The following is a 16,182-nucleotide window of genomic DNA, read 5'->3' on the forward strand; positions in this document are numbered from 1 at the left end:
TACATTTTCTGTCATTAATATTGATTTTTAGCTCCAGATACAAACAATTACAAGTTCACCTTTGCCGATTAGCAAAGAAGTGCATTTTTAAATTGGGACAGCAGACAAAACATGAAATGATCTATGAAAACCAAATTCTATTGGTATATCAGGCATTCATTAAGAAATCTGTTAATACATTAATGCCTTTGGACAAGCCTGCAACAGCTGAGGCACTTCTTCATGGAACTGATACTGCAGCAGTTGACTGAAAATACATTTGATTTTCAGACTGCAGGGATGGTCCTTCAAAGGGCAGATGTACACCCACTTATGTGATGCAGAAAATACAGCAAAAGTAACAACTGAGACTTGTGCTAGAGGATCATTTGCTTTCAATTTTATACATAAAATTCAAGCAGTTTTTTTATGGATAACAGTTAACACCAATTACATGCAATAAACTTAATATTACGTTTTTTCCCCCATAACTACTTCCATCTGCTTTTAGTCAAGATACTCACTTTTCATTCACTTCAAGCTAGGGATGGTTGTAAGGATCATTGTTCCCCCACCAGCCAGTTAGCACCAAGTGGCCTGCCTAAAACCCTCCCCATTCAATGTTAAATTCTTCTCCCATAAGAAAAATTAGTCCTCTACCTACGCCTGTCTGTAATGGCACAGTAGAATTCTCTCAGGGATAGGACTAGGATCCATGACATCCATGCAGTTACTTAATAATTACAGTTATTTACACTTCTTTGTATATTGCACCTTGCTACACAGCTGTATTCTCATCATTGGAACTCCTGAACCATCAACCACAGAGTTGCCTGTGACAGAACCCAGGCAGGGATCTGATGGCAAAACTAAAGACAAATTTCAAGTGTGTAAAACCTCCTGCTATAATTTAAATATAACATATATTACCCACATTACATAACATAGATGTCAATTCATTTGAAAGACTTTACCCTTCTTACTGGTCTAAATGTTGCATAGGCTCATTTCAATCTTTTCCACACAAAAGAAATCCCAACAAAACCTTGGAAAGGAAAAAATAAAACAACAAAGGAAGGAACTGTGACTGTGATTATTACACTAAGCAGCCTGCACAATGTACTTGCATATTTCTCACTCTTCATGAAGTCGTGCTATAGTGCTGGTTTTCCCTCATCATCAGCATCCTGTTTTAGTTTCAAAATTCTTTGGGATGATCTTCTCTCATGAGATAAGAATAACTACTTAACATAAGCAATAATTCAATTGCAACTTTCTAATGCAAAAATACAACAGACTAGTGTGCTTTAAAGGTTAGCATTTAAACACAAAATCAGCTGTTTTAACAAACTTCCACCACAGCAACAATTTTTAATTGTTTGCTGATCAAATACACTAGATCGTTATCTAGCCTGTTCTAGATTTCACAGACTTCTACCATCATTTTCCCTGCCAGCTAAGGAAAAGATTTCATGAAGTGTGAAGCACTGCAGATTTTAGACCCACACTTCTGCTCAACAGCTATCAGTCTTGAACTTGACATCCATATGTTATTTTCTCCTCCCAAGAAAGTAACTTAGAGCTTTGTATGACTGAAAAAAAAAAAATAGACAGGCCCTTACTGGCCTCTCATTTCATTTTCAGTGAATGAAAATTGCATTTTGTCGTTATTAAGTACAGACTGACCTATACAAAAGGCTGTCTTCTGCCAGTGCTGCACAGGCAATGGATTTTTTGTCCTTTAGATTTTATGTGTAACATGGTTAGGACCAAACTCTATTTTCACCTGTAGTGGTGCAGCTGTAACAAGGATGACAGGGAAGCACAAGAGTCACCAATATCAGAACTGTACCTTGGGAATTTGAGTTCCATATTTCATTAACGCTTCTGTGAGGCTCCAGCCCTGCAGCATCTGTCTTTTTGTATCTGACATAATGAAACACCCTGAGAAACATGCAAAGTGAGGGATCTGCATACTACCATGGAGGACCTCTAGTCTGCATTTAGTCTTTACTTGCTTTTAAGTGTCTGCATGGAATTGTGACTTGAAATATAACTTTCTGAATAAATGTAATGTGCTCTACTCAAAAATTTAAACTAAAAAAACCTTTTCTCAGGTCTTTAAGAGCAAGATGTAATTCTTTATAATTCCTGGAAGAGAAAAAACAAACACCAAGACTTTTCACATTTTCTGTGATCCTGGAGAGTTCTGTTTAAGTTTCTCTTTAGGTTTCCAGATGAGACACTCTAACCCCAGCCTGAGTGCTGAATGCCCATCATTTGCCTGAAATTAGTGACCTTTGAAGAATTAAATATCCAGACTAAAGAGCCTCAGAACCATGAACCTTCCCCTACATTTTTTATTAGTGGTGTTATTATAATCCCAGCTGTGCCCAGGGTATACTAAGTATTGTGCAAACATCAAGGAAAGCCTGCATTTATTTAATTTTTCAAGCATGAATAGCAATGGGCCACAGAGAAAACTATATATTCATCAATACATTAATATAGTCACTCCCCATCTCAGTTGTCTGAGATGAGGAGTGACAGATTACATCAATACATCCACATCCAGTGGACATCTTCAATTGCTCAGTGTTTGTCCCATGTAACTTTATTTGCATGCACCAGAGTAGAGGAAAACCAGTACTCATGTCCTATAGCTAACCCATACGTGACTTTATGGCTCAGTGTAGTCATTCCAATGAAAAAAGTGGGCCTGGATACACAATTTCTAAGTTTTTTCAGATTTATAACTGTTAGAATCTGAATTAGCATAAAGCATTAATCTGAAAGCAAAACCTACCCTGAAATTTGTAAGCATTTGCAACACACATTTCATGCAAAATGCTTCTCAGCTCACTATGATAAATCATTTTTCAGTAATTCATTCTGAATACAAATAATTTTTATATAAAATCAGAATGTCAGTGTCTGCATTTACATTTAATATCTTATCCATGGGCCAATAGCTAATCCTGTAAAATATTCCCACTCACAGAATTCTATCTACTGAGTTTCCACCTGAGATTTAATCCAGATAAATGGAATTCACCTTCTCAAAATACCAGTACCTCTTACTACACCAGAGTAAACACTTAGCAGGATGTGACTTTTGGCTGCACTGTTATTTCTGTACAGCTGAATGTTACCTGTGCTGAGATGAAAGGGGGGATCTCAGAGCAGCCCTGGGGACAGATGTGAGCTCCCAGCTGCCTGTTCCTTCCCAGCACCCTGCAAACAGCCCCTGTCACCCCCCAGTGACCAGGGCTGATGCAGACCTGCCCTGGCCACGCTTCACAAAGCTCACATTTACAAACCCATACATTCTAACACTTCTCTCAGTCTCCCACTACAAAGAAGGCCTTCAGTGCAGAATTTTGGTCTATACATTGTTTTGATGTATTGATAGGACTCCTCCATTCACTGTGAAACAATTTTGGATAATCAGATCAGGAAGATGAATGAGCACACTGCTTTCTGTGAATCACAAGTCTACACTGGACAAAAAATACCAGACAGAATGAGCTTGTTTTCTGCTTTGACAATATTATCAGAGATTAGCTGCCTGAGCAGAAACTGAACTGCAACAGCAGAAGCTGTATTTGTATTTTTCAAAATTATGCTTTAATAACATAAATGTCAAGAAACTAAGAATAATGGGCTTCAAAACACCAGAGTTCTATTCTACCTATTCTTTATTATGATTCTTAAAGTAGGCTCAGTATGAACATACAATACTGCAGCTATGGAAAGAAATAATAGTTGTTATTATGAAATGACTGCAGCCTTATACTACACAGATATACTCTGCAAAAAAAAAAGTTATTATTCCATTATCATTCTTTTCTCTGTTATCATTCTTTTCTTATACTACTGTAATTCAGAAATAATTATATTAGAATTATTATTCTGGCACTTACTTGGGGTGCTAAGGAATAATTTAATGTTCATTTTAATAACTTTTATCATGCTCAGGCTCTGTTTATTGCTATATGTTCATAACAAAGTAAATCCACTCTTGATGAGGATTCTACAAGTATGCATATTTCAGGCAGCACTGAAATGAAGAACAAAATTAATTTATTGACCAGGCATTGATTAGTATTTGATCATGAAAGTATTGCTTAAAACAACATTGCCAGAATATTTTGAAAGCACCAAATTTTCAGGCACTAAAGATGATACATGGGGCTCCACTGACCTCAAGGATGTCACACATTTATGTCTATAGAGATTTTACTGAAGCCCTGAGCAATTTCATGCTGGAGAGCAACATCTGCAACAGCTCTCGGAGCCAGGAGACCACAGTGGTTACCACAGGGTGCAGGAGCTGCATCAGAGACAGCAGCTGGAACTTCCAAATGGTCTTTTACAAGTACAGCATTTCTGCAGTAAAATTAAGTGTATTAAGTGTTTGACAGTAAGAGATCTGTTCTTTCAGCTAAGTGGAAAAGCTGATTTCATGGTCTAAGTCCTACTTGTCAATATTAGTGAATGAAAGGTGACAACTTCATTTTCCCTTAAGCAGTCATTCTGCTCCACACCCAGCCTAGCCTAGTTCAGCTCTCTCTGAAAGAGTGTTCAGGCACTGGAAAAAGCTGCACAGGGAAGTGGTGGAATCATCATCTCTGGAAGTGTTCAAAAAATGTGTGAATGTGGCACTTAGGGACACTGCTTAGTAATGAATGTGGCAGTGCTGGGTTAACAGTTGTACTTCATGATAGTAGACGTCTTTTCCAGCCTAAAAATTCTATGATTCTGTGATCTCAAGCCTCGTTTGCCATAAACATTACCTAATAAGGAAACTACTTTCATATATTCAGATTTTTCAGTCTCCTTCAAAATGACCAAGTGAAAGATCACAGTTCAGCTAGGGCAGCATCATAATCCCACTGAAAGAAAACACCTCATACCAGTCAAGAAAAACCATTCCAACTTGCTCTAATGCTGGAAAAATATAGTGTTGGAGGCAACTAGACCAGTCTTGAAAGGAAGGAAGGGGAGTAGACCATAAAAAAGTGAAGGCAGTCTACTTATAAACACTTGGCTGGAAAAGGAGGCTCCTGAACCTCTTCCCTGTTCTCCACATGGGAATCACTCCCTGAGCATTTTTCCTATCAAATAACATCAGTTCCCTGGCCTAGTATATACTTACAAGAAAGTATTTTGAAGCCTATAAGAGGATAAAGCAAAAATTTAAATGAGGAATTTAAAGGGGAGCCAGGAAGAGCAGTGAGAATAGTCAGTGTAGCCTGACAATTACTACAACAGGTCCTCTTTTTTCACTGAAATGGAACATAAGGGCTATATTCCTAACACTTCATCACTACAGACAGGAGGTAAAATGGAAAGAGGATGCTTTAAATAGCAATTGGTTGAAACGAATTGTCAGTGTCAGATACCCCAAAGTGACAACTTGACATTTATATCAAACAGGAAGCAAACTCTGGTCACCTGGCATCTCTCCCAACCCATGGATTGGCTAGAGGAACCTGCTAAAAGGACAGCTCTGAGGAAGAGAGCAGCCAGTGAGAGACAATAAAATGAGCAGAACTTCTGAAATTGCATGGGGACAGCAGAAGTCACTGTATTTTCCTCAAAGATTAAACATTTTTAATAGTAGACACATGAAAAGCCCTGGCAATGCTTTTGTGGCATGTAAGTTAACTGCCAACTACCTATTAAGAGATTCCATACAGATTTAATATGTATCTGTGTGCTGATTCCTCTTTCATTCTTCGTAAATTTTGCCACAGCAAACCATGGGGAAAGATACATTCCAAAAACACAGAATTAACCTGCTACTGATTTCAGCAGTTCAGTGCCTATTCCCCTCCAGCTGAATATGCAGTCACAGTATATCTAGACAGGGACTACATTCTTTGCTGTTTCTTTCTCTAAACACTACCAGAGTACCAAAAATAGGGAAAGAAAGAAAGAATTCAGGCTTGATAATCTCATAAAGTGTGTTTAAGGATCCTTTTAAAAGACACAGTTTTAGTCATTTTTATTACACTTAATTCTTGCAATCCTGACAAAAGAAAAATATAATTAAGCCACAACCCAATATTCCTTAAATTGTAGAAATAATAGGCAGAAAAGTTATTCTGTAACATAGTATTTACCTTTGTGTTGTTTCAGTAGCAAAGACAGACCACTGTATTTCCATGAAGCAAAACAGGATGGAAACTTGTTTCACTCTCTTGTGTAACATTTAAATTCTTCAGTGTCAGATTCTGCTTTTAAGTGTTCCTCCTCTTTTTTCTTATTTCTGAACCAAGTTATTGTACCTGTGTTTCCATATAAATTGCTCTGAGTAATATATGTTGAGTTTTCAGAGACCATTTGGTCAGATTTTAATCACCTCTCCTGGGAGCTGACACCAACTTCCAGCAGCAGGTCATACAATGCAGATTAGAATAACAAAAGACATGCTGCTGTGATTCAAAAAAAAAAAAAAAAGGAAAAGATAGAACCTTCCTTTTGTTTGTATTAAAGTATAATTCAATCAGTTATGATTTTTCCTTCTCTAAGACAAAGAATGTGCCACTGCAAAAATTTTGTTCCACATTCCATGTTTCTTTTTGTCTTTAATGTGTTGCTTAATTGCCCAAGATAGAAAGTTTGTATTTTGCACATTTGCATTGAACTAAAATTTGTATTTACACAACATTGCATTTTTTCCTGTTTTGAAACAAAATAAATATATTTCATTTTTTCCCACATAGTAGTGGTTTCGATTTTTTTTTCCACTCAAATTCTTTGTTTAAAGGTAAACTAGAAAAACATCATGAAACTTATACAAAAACACTGGTCTAAAATGAAAATGGAATTATTCTTCCAGATAAGCATTGTCTTAGGTTGTCTGTCAGTGTAATACAGATAAATTATATATTTCTCCCTTACAATTCACTATTCTTTATTATAGCATTCCCTCTACAAATCCCAAGCAGATTAAGACTTGTCATATTTGACCTCTTTGATAAAAGGCAACTCACTGCATAATGATTTTTACACTATTCTTCCAAATGAGAAGTTCCACATGTATAAATTCTAGCAGGAATCAACATCTCCTGTTTCTTTCTCCGACCTTCAACAACCCTATACTCTGCAGAAAAAAACCAACAGTTTTACTAATTTATAAGCACCATGCAGACACAGGCAGTCGAGAAACCTCTTTAGCAGTTGCAAAGAAAAAACGTGAGAAAGCTTCCACAAAGAAAGAAATTCTGAGACAACAAAAGAAAAACAAAAAGGAAAAGGTGTGAAGATTTAAAATATACCCAATACTCACTGAAAGCAGCCACTGCAAGAGCCAGTGTGACAATAATGGAGACCCAGGAAACCCACAATGCCTTCTTTCTGTAGCTTTGAGCTTCATGAGGTTTTAGCCTTGTACTGCTTTCTAGTAAACCTGATAAGTAATAAGCAAAGAATGTATGAACAATGCATTGCTCCTTTTAAAAACACAGCTGTGTTAGTTCAGCCCTAGCACACACATTTACATTCTATATTACACACAGAAGCAATACAGAATCAAATCCTGCCCACATTATTAAGGTGAAGTGAATGAGGCCACCAGAAACACGTGAGTAAGCAAGAAGAGCACACACAAGCTGTTTTGACTCCACACAGAAAGACCCACTCATCAATCCCTTAAAAACAGCACTGCATTCCAGTTATGGAAATTCACAAATCATGATGATTTCCACCTGTACCTCTACACAAGAAATGGCTCAGTCCTATACTCCCTCAGATAAAAACTTATTTCAGAACTTGAGGATCCTGGGGCTAATTAACATAGGAGGAGAAAGACTCCTGCTCACCAGTCCCTGCAGAATAACCTCCCAATGCCCAGGGATACACTGCACATATTGATCATCAAAGTACAATCAGAGCTATTCACAGCTGCAAAAGCCTCCTGAAGCACCTTGTCCTGCATTTGGGGTAAGAACACAATCCCACCTAGAACTACCTGAAGAACCAATTCTGTCCTTGCTGCAGTCAGTACTGTTGACCACAAAGGAATGTGTTCTGCTTTCTCTCTTTTTCAATGCTTTCAGTCTGTGGAAGTCTTTTGTCCACTGATCTTAAATTACAGAGGATACAGATTAAGCATAAATTAACAGCATTTTTTGGTTGTTATTCTCTCAGTCTGAGTCTTAAGCCACTTCTAAAATGCATTCAGAATTTCACATATTTCCATTCTGTATATCCCATTCTGATTATTTTATGCTTAATAATTAATCTAATTCGAAACATACATTCTTTTTCACCATCAAGTTTCAGCTCAAATCTGCTTAATAGGAGAGAAAACCTGATGGCTTTGAATTTCTTAATGAGTTACTCCAGAAGATGTGGGTGGTTCCTCTCAGATGATGAGCACTTTTCAGAGAGATTTGCCTGCACTGAATGCACTAAACTGAGACACTGGTTTAACAGCATGACTTTCAGTAGCTGGTCTAAGGTCTTAGACAAAGGGTGGAGAACAGGGACTGTCAGACTCAGCATCAGATTAAAACACGAGTGTTGAAGCTGTTACTATCCTCACCTTCCCCAGTTTTCTCTCTGATGGCTATTGCCACTTTCAAGGCAGGGACATCTGATCTGGTTCTCAGTGTACTCCTGAATCCACACCATGTTTAACCAAGTTTATTAACCCTTACAGATTTTAATTTCAGCTGACTGTAATATACTGGCTGAAAACTGCAATGGTTTTGGAATCAATTCAGAACTGAATCAGACATCTCTGCCTCGGGGGCAGCAATGTGTCAGCAGAGGGGCAGGCATCCAGGGTGGTCAAATTTCAGCCATCAGATTTTATTCTGCCACTTGGAGTCTGTTAAAATTACTGCTTGTAATCCTAGCGTAATTGGTGGGATACATGCTGTCATGGAAAAATTGTTTATGCTTTTTACACCTCCGTTACAATAAAGCCCAGAGAGTTTCTTTATGGGATTTCGGAAAGCCACTCTGACAATTTCACGCTTGTAATGTATTTTTAGAAAATATAAAATATTATCACACTTTGTGAGACACACTCCCTCTTTTATGAACGCAAAAGAATCTACAAACTTGCATGAACTAAACCCTATACTGAAATTATACCTATTTCCTATTACATGCATTCTTTGTCTGTCTAATACACAAAAACTGATAGATAACAACTCCAAAAGCTTTGAGTCTTTTACTGATAGTGTTGCACAGCTATTTCTCACATGCCTCCTTTCATTTGTGTGAAGAATTTTTTTTTCCCCACAAATGTTTGGCCTATCTTCTGCTACTATATTTAACGATGTACAGTTTAATTGCTGTCTGCTATGAGGTAATTTAGCAACACATCTTGAAACATAGGAGGGATTGATACTAATATAACCATAGAGAAAATACATCTTCTCACATTTTGTGTATTCACCCCTCCTGTTCCCTCCCCAAACCAAGGATGTTAAATTATGGCCCAAATCTTTTTGGAACATAACGCAAAGGTTTTCTCAGCAGATTTTGGCTCTCAATCTTTCAAACCTCAAATAACCACAGATGAGAATGACCGATATCCTCACCTGTTTCTTTCTTTTAAGACATCTTTTAATTCATGACTACAGCTCTCTATCACCTGGGAAGTCCAACATACACAGTTGATAGTAAATCAAACAATACCCTAATTAAACAGATGAATGAATAATAAGCCCCACAGCTAGTGCAGCACTCCTGATTACTATTCACATGTCAAGCACGTGTCCAGTATGACAGAGACTGCGGTCTTTGTAAAACTCAAGCACTTCTGCCGTGTGTGTGTATGTGTTTCTCTGTCTCTCAAAATGGCTGGCACATTCTGGCTGTCAGCGATGTGATCCTTCCTTTCTTGAAATAATTCAAATACATCTTCTGTATTTAAAATTCTCAACCCCGAGAAAGATCATAGAATTCTTATGAGTGTCCTGAGGCCAGCACAGAAAAAATACAAACTCATTCACATGAATACCATGCCCATAGAATAAAAATTATTTAGAAGCAACAACAGCTCATTAATTTACACACAAGAACAAAATTCACAAGGTAAACCTCCATATTTTTTCACTGACCATAAGAAAGCAAGTTTTAAGCATGCACAGGAGGATGAAAGTTAATGTTTCAGTATGACCTGCACTGCTACAAAAAAAAAAAAAAGCTAACATCTACAAATGAAATTCCTCTGCCCTGAAATTAACATATGAGTAATCTTATTGCCAATAATTTATTTAGCACATGGATGTCCTAAGGTTTAGAAAATATGATGAACTGGTTAAATTCACTGGATTTTTAGTTTATCTTTCAGCATCTTGACAAATTAACAGATTTTCTTCCCATAAAAAAATCAGAAGGAGAAAAAACCTGCCCAACAGTTGCAGAACACAAGCTTGGCATATTTGTGAAGTGATTCTAGGATATTCTTTACCATATGCTGACTTACCAGAAGTACTTTTCTATTTGGCTAAGGGATCATTTTAAAATGTCAAGTTAGAAATTGTGTAAGAAATAAGGCTAATAAAAAAACTTGTTCACCTAAGGATGTTAATTCAAGGATCCCACCCACAAAATTATCACTGATTTTTGGATCTGGCTCTTAAAGAGCAAATATCTTGTTCCAAAATTTGGGGTTAGTATTTATTTTTAGCAAACATGGAAACATCATCTCTGTAACTGGATCTGGTATGATTCATTGGACAGGATTGTAGGAAAAAGTACAATCTAAAAGGACAGACTGTTAACATTTGCAACAGGGACAACCTGCAAAAAGCATACCAGATTTCCCTCTACAATGACTGTGAATTATCCTGGTATAGATGGAACCAGTAACTACAGGAGACACTAAAAGAAAGATTCTGCAAGGGCCATAGAAAGAGCATGGAGACAAGGAAGAAAATTCAATCAGCAGCTTTAGCTTCATCTCCCTCATAGAAAGAAATAGGTTGGGTACAACAGACACTGGAATTACCCTTATTGCCAAAAGGGACAGCTTCACCTTTAGCTCTGTCATACTGGGCACAAATTAAAACCAAACTTCCATGTTCGAACCTTAATCAAAATTCCTCACTCATGTAACAGAGAGCTGAAGCCTCAGATTGCCCCGGGCAGGCACAATGTCTGTCCAGCCGCTGGCAGTGACATGAGGGTACCCTTGGACAAGGGCTGTCCCCAGCCCCAGCAGGAGTGGAACCTGGCAGGAAGGTTGGGGAACGCTCTTCACGCCTCTACTTTGTGTCTACGATTGGTGAGCAGGCACAGGCTTCGGGAAGCTGGGCAAAGGACAGGAGAGATTGGGGGTTACATGCAAAGGGGTAATGGATGAAGACGAGAACACAAAAGGGACTCCTGGATACTGAAAGCAAAATGGAAAAGGAAGAAAAGACAACAGAGAGGCTAAGGGAAGCCAACAGATGAAATTAAAGGATGGAGACAAATAGTGTTTTAGAGGAGCCCGAGGCTTTGTGGCGGACAGGGCAGTGGGGAGAGAGGGTGAAAATGGCAGCTGCCTTTGTGGGCGGCAGGTGAGTGAGCCCTGAGCAGATGTCCGGGAGGGATATGCTCCGCACTAAAGCGCAGCCCGGTTTGGGAGAAGGCAGCTTTCCGTCCCTGCTCAGGTATTTCAGTAAATAACAAAAAACGAGTTGTGTGCGCAGGGGGAAGGGAGACAAGGCGTGAGACAAGTGCCCCGACTTCAACCCCCAGCCTGGCTGGGGCGGACCCCCAGGAACGCCACCCCGCCGGCTCGGGCATCTCAGCTTTCCCGAGGGAACCGCCGGCCCTGCCCGGCCCTCCCGGGAGCCACGGCAGCCCCAGGAGCCCCGGGCCACCCGCGCCCCTCGCCCGGCGCTGCCTGTGGAGCCGTGTGCCGCCGGCAGCCGCTCCGCCGCCGGCAGGCAAGTTCTCGGGCGAGGTGGGAACAGCCACGAATAGAGTTTATAAAAATACTTCAAAGCTGTCGCGGAGCGCTCGCACGGGAGCTAAACCGGAGCAGATCTCCGAGGGCGGCGCGGGGGGATGTTAAGCGGCTGCCAGCGGCCGGATGAGGGGTGGGAGAGCGGGGCTGGAGCGGGGAGTTCGGGGGGCAAGAGCCGAAGTACGGCTGCCAGGGCTGGAGGGGAGGGGGAGGCATGGGGAGGGTACTGGTCCAGGGCAGCCAGCGGGAGGATGCTGCGGAGAGGGTGTCGGAGGAGCCGTCGGGGTGGGTATCAGGAGCCTCGGGATGCAGGGGAGGTGGTGGTGCTGGCCACAGCGGAGGGTAACGTGCAGGAAGGAGGGGGACAGACGGACAGACAGACAGACGGGTGCTCACCTCTGTCCTCCAGCCCCTCGCTGAACTGCCCGCTCTCCCCGATCCGCAGCTGCTCCTGCTGCTGCTGCGGCTGCTCCCGGGGGGCTCCCGGCGGGTTGGCCCCGGGGGGCTGCACGATGGCGGGGTCCGGAGTGGTGTCCAGCGGGGCAGCGGACGGCTCCATTGCTTGCGGGGCGGCGGGAAGCGGCCGGCGGCTGTGGCAGGGAAGCGAGGAGCGAGCGGAGCATCCAGCCCGGGTGCGAGCCCGGGGAGAGGAGGAGACTCGGGCTCAGAGCATCAGGGAGACGAGGACGGGCAGCGCACAAACTCCGGGTGCGCGGCGCCAGGCGCTGCCCGCCGCCGCCTCATCACTGCCCGCGGCGGAGAGGGGCAGGGGCAGCGCGGTGCCGCCTCCCGGCGCTGCCCTCCCCTCCCCGCCCCGCCGAGCTCCCGCCGGCGGGAGCGCCTCAGGAAACCGAGCCTCCTCAGCCTCCCCTCGCCGCGGCGGGCTCTGCCTCCTCCTCCTGCTCCTCCTGCCCCTCCCGGAGCCGAGCCTCAGGGGGAAGAGCTGTCCGGGACTGTCCAAGGCCCTCCCGCCGCTCCTGAGGGCCCCGGCCCTGCAGCGAGGCCTCGGCCGCCTCGCCTCCCCTCACACAGGTAAAGACACAGCTCCGCTTTGCTGGGGATTTGCTCATTCTCCAGCTGCCATCCCTTTTCCGGGATCAGAGCAGGATCGCCTCACACACGCACCCCTCAGACCCGCAGCACTGCCGTTCTGTCACACTCGGAGTTGCCTGAAAACTGCCCTCGAACATACAGCAAGCTCATGCTAACACGGGGTTACACTTGCTGCCCTTCAGATGGCTCACCTGCCTTTCCTAGGGCTGCAGAAGAACATAGGGGAAAAAATCTAAACTCTCAGAAGCACAGAAATGTTTTTTAAAAATGTAGAATTTTACGGATAAATCTGTGCCAGGGCTGCTTGCTTCTTCTGTGCTGGTTTCTAATGACTAGATGGAGAGGTGCAAATAAACAAAGCGTTCTTTGTGCCAGCACAGTATCCCAAGTGCATGCTTACTAGCATGCACATATATTTTGAAGCTGCATCATGAGTTGAAGAATTTGTCTAGGAAAATATCAAAAGACAACTAAACATTGCAGCCCTGGTCCCTCAGTGATACATACAATCCCCATTTAAGTAAGAAGATCAGGTTGCCCTTCTCATTTGAAAAGTCAGTGAATTTGGGGATTATACAAAGGCCAGGAGGAGATTAATATTTATGCCAACATAGGGGCATGATTTTATGAACTGTCAGAATCTTGCTGATGTCAGCCTTACAAAAAGTTTTGTAGTAATACCTGTCTAAAAATGCTCAGTGCAACATTATTACCAAAAATGTCTTAATTTTAAAAAGCCCCTCTTAAAGCTGTATACTAATCTTCAAAATCTTTTCATCTGAATTTAAAATCATTAATTATTTGAAAAAGTATGAGTAAAATGTAAGTAAATGTTAAGTGACATAAAATACTTGTTTACAAACTGATTGGCATTTTGTAAATCTTGTGAAATGGAGATGGCTGCTGTAATGTGAGAGATCAGTGTTTTTGACCAAATCTAATGATTTCTTTTTGTTTAGTATACCATACCTACTGTACAAAACATTTTTAAAGCCTTTATTCCTCTCACCTAAATTTCACCTTCACCCCTAGCTATCCTACCCTGCTTTGTGATCCCAGAGCTCTTGCTCTTCTAGTTGGATCAGCATTAGTATGAGTATAAGCAATGCCAAAATTACTTGCTTTTTCCTCATTAAATGGATAGTAAATTACAACATGCCTATTTGATGTTAATGTCAAAAGAGTTTTGTTCTCATATGCATAAGTTAACACAGGTGAGTTCTTTTGAGGGAACTATTTTGAGGTTCGGGCTGCTTTGGGAGGGGTTGAAAACTGCATTAAAAAAACCTGATTTTTTTCTTCAAGGACTCTTTATTAAACTCTGGTTACTTTGAACTTGCAAGATGCTAGAGCAGATGGATGTATGCACGTGAGAGGTGAATGAAAAGAAGAAAAGGCTCATCTTTTGTTTCTTACTGTAAAAATAGATTGTGATGTGTCTCTTTCACTTAAAATGTATCTGTAAATTGAGAATCCTTAAATGAGTAGAACCAGTTTTGTAGCCTGGTCAGAGACAAGCAATGGGGACCCACTACTCTTTGGGACCTTGCAGGGACACAGAAACCTCTGGTGCCACTATCCCCATCAGGACAAACCATGAAGAGTCCCTTGAAATTGCTGCAACAGATACAATGCTCCCTAATGCAGTTATTGCAGGATCCCTCCTCTTTCATGGAGATAAATCCATATCTGATCCATTTCAGTAAGAACTTCCTTATTCCTTGCATAAATGAGAAACTGACCAGTGACTCTCCTTGAACACTACTTCCTTTCTCTTTGTCTCTCCAAGCTGTTTTGGTACTCTTATAACTTCCAGAAATCAAAGAGAAAAGTGCCTGGAGATTCCTAATTCCATTTCTTTAAAAGGAGGTCAAAGGGGCAGGTTTCCAAATGAATTAGAGAGAAATAGGAATTAAGAACACCAAAGCACAAGTTTTAAACTTTAATGTGTTTCTTTCTCCTTTTTTCAGTTGCCCTCAATTGCTGTTCTTACATAAAACTGTGTCTGGCAGGGACTGGAGCTGCTTGTAATTGTATAATTGCTATAGTGTTCAGGCTATAGCAAAGAATATGAGGCCTGCAAAGACTATTATAGTTTATTTTAAAGCACTTTCTTTAGTGCTTTCAAACACAGCCTCACGAGAGGGGTCAGACACTGAATTTAGCAAATATAAATTCAAAACATTAAGCAGATCCACAATGAAGGGCCTTTCAGATCACACCATTGTCTATACAAACTGGCTACTAAGAAGGAGAAAGACTGTCATATTAGCTGCTGGAAGCTGCTTTTCAGCATTACCTCTTATTTCTCATGACATTTACACAAAGTGTATTCCATTGAATAAAGACATAGAGCTAGATTTTTAAAGGCATGGTTCCTGTTTTCCAGCCCTTTTGGACTTCTTGTGTATGAAACCTATAGGCAAAGTCAATGAAGATAAGAAGCCTCACTCTAATAACCATATTAATACACCATTTTATTTCTTGGCCCCTCAAACCTCCCTTTGTTGGATGGGAGTAATGGAAAGCCAAAATCTTAAATAAAAAAAAAAAAAAGGACATGTCTCTGGATTCAGTCTAACTAGACTGACACCATCCTATCTTCTGCAGCTGCTGCAAGATTAATAGACACTTTGTTCCCAGCTGGAGCTGCCTGTAATTCCCATAATATTTTGACTTCCAGAGAAAGGAGATTTCAGATGAAATGGAAATGCATCACAGCAAACAGTAACAACACAAAGAACTTCTTCTTCCTTATCTGTATTGTCTGTGGTCTGCTTTTGTTGTAGTTCTTTTACCTTCTCTGTGGTTTACTTCTGTTGTGGTCCTTCCTTCCTTCCTTTCTTCCTTCCTTTCTTCCTTCCTTCCTTCCTTCCTTCCTTCCTTCCTTCCTTCCTTCCTTCCTTCCTTCCTTCCTTCCTCCAAATGAATAATATCAATCAGATTTTAATTTCTGCACAACTGACTGGAATGTTTTCACTTGAACTAAAACACAGTGGTGCACTCAAAGGCTCCTGAGAAGGAATTTTGCTTGGTTTCATTGATATTAATTTGTCCAAGTTCCATATTGACCAGCATCTTAAGTGCAGCACTTAAATTAAGAGCACTCTTGCAGATTTGGAAAGAGCTGCTCAGCTGACCTGGTGATTATTTTTGCTGTGCTTAAAGGCATAAGAACAAGTTAATGCCATACACCTTTTTGTTTGCTGGGTTGCATTTCACACATA

General features: G+C 41.0%; 2 protein-coding genes across 3 annotated transcripts in view; one reads left to right on the forward strand and one right to left on the reverse strand.

The window, feature by feature from the left end:
• Positions 1-12,701, reverse strand: part of TMEM163 (transmembrane protein 163) — an 87,936-nt gene extending 75,235 nt beyond the window's left edge. Inside the window, exons 1-2 of one of the 2 annotated variants that reach the window (XM_056496022.1) lie at positions 12,299-12,659; positions 7,277-7,396 (exon numbers count right to left, since the gene is read on the reverse strand). In XM_056496022.1, the coding sequence (XP_056351997.1) occupies positions 7,277-7,396; positions 12,299-12,461 (283 nt within the window). In that variant the 5' untranslated portion in view covers positions 12,462-12,659. Of the gene's footprint in view, positions 1-7,276; positions 7,397-12,298 lie in introns of both variants that reach the window. The other variant, XM_056496023.1, reaches the window with a different exon arrangement.
• ACMSD (aminocarboxymuconate semialdehyde decarboxylase) overlaps positions 12,675-16,182 on the forward strand; it is a 38,333-nt gene continuing 34,825 nt past the window's right edge. Inside the window, exon 1 of the mRNA XM_056496021.1 lies at positions 12,675-12,934. The gene's annotated coding sequence lies outside the window, so the exon portion shown is untranslated. The remainder of the gene's footprint in view (positions 12,935-16,182) is intronic.

Source organism: Oenanthe melanoleuca, chromosome 7 (assembly GCF_029582105.1).
Source record: "Oenanthe melanoleuca isolate GR-GAL-2019-014 chromosome 7, OMel1.0, whole genome shotgun sequence".
In the NCBI taxonomy this organism is placed as follows: Eukaryota; Metazoa; Chordata; class Aves; order Passeriformes; family Muscicapidae; genus Oenanthe; species Oenanthe melanoleuca.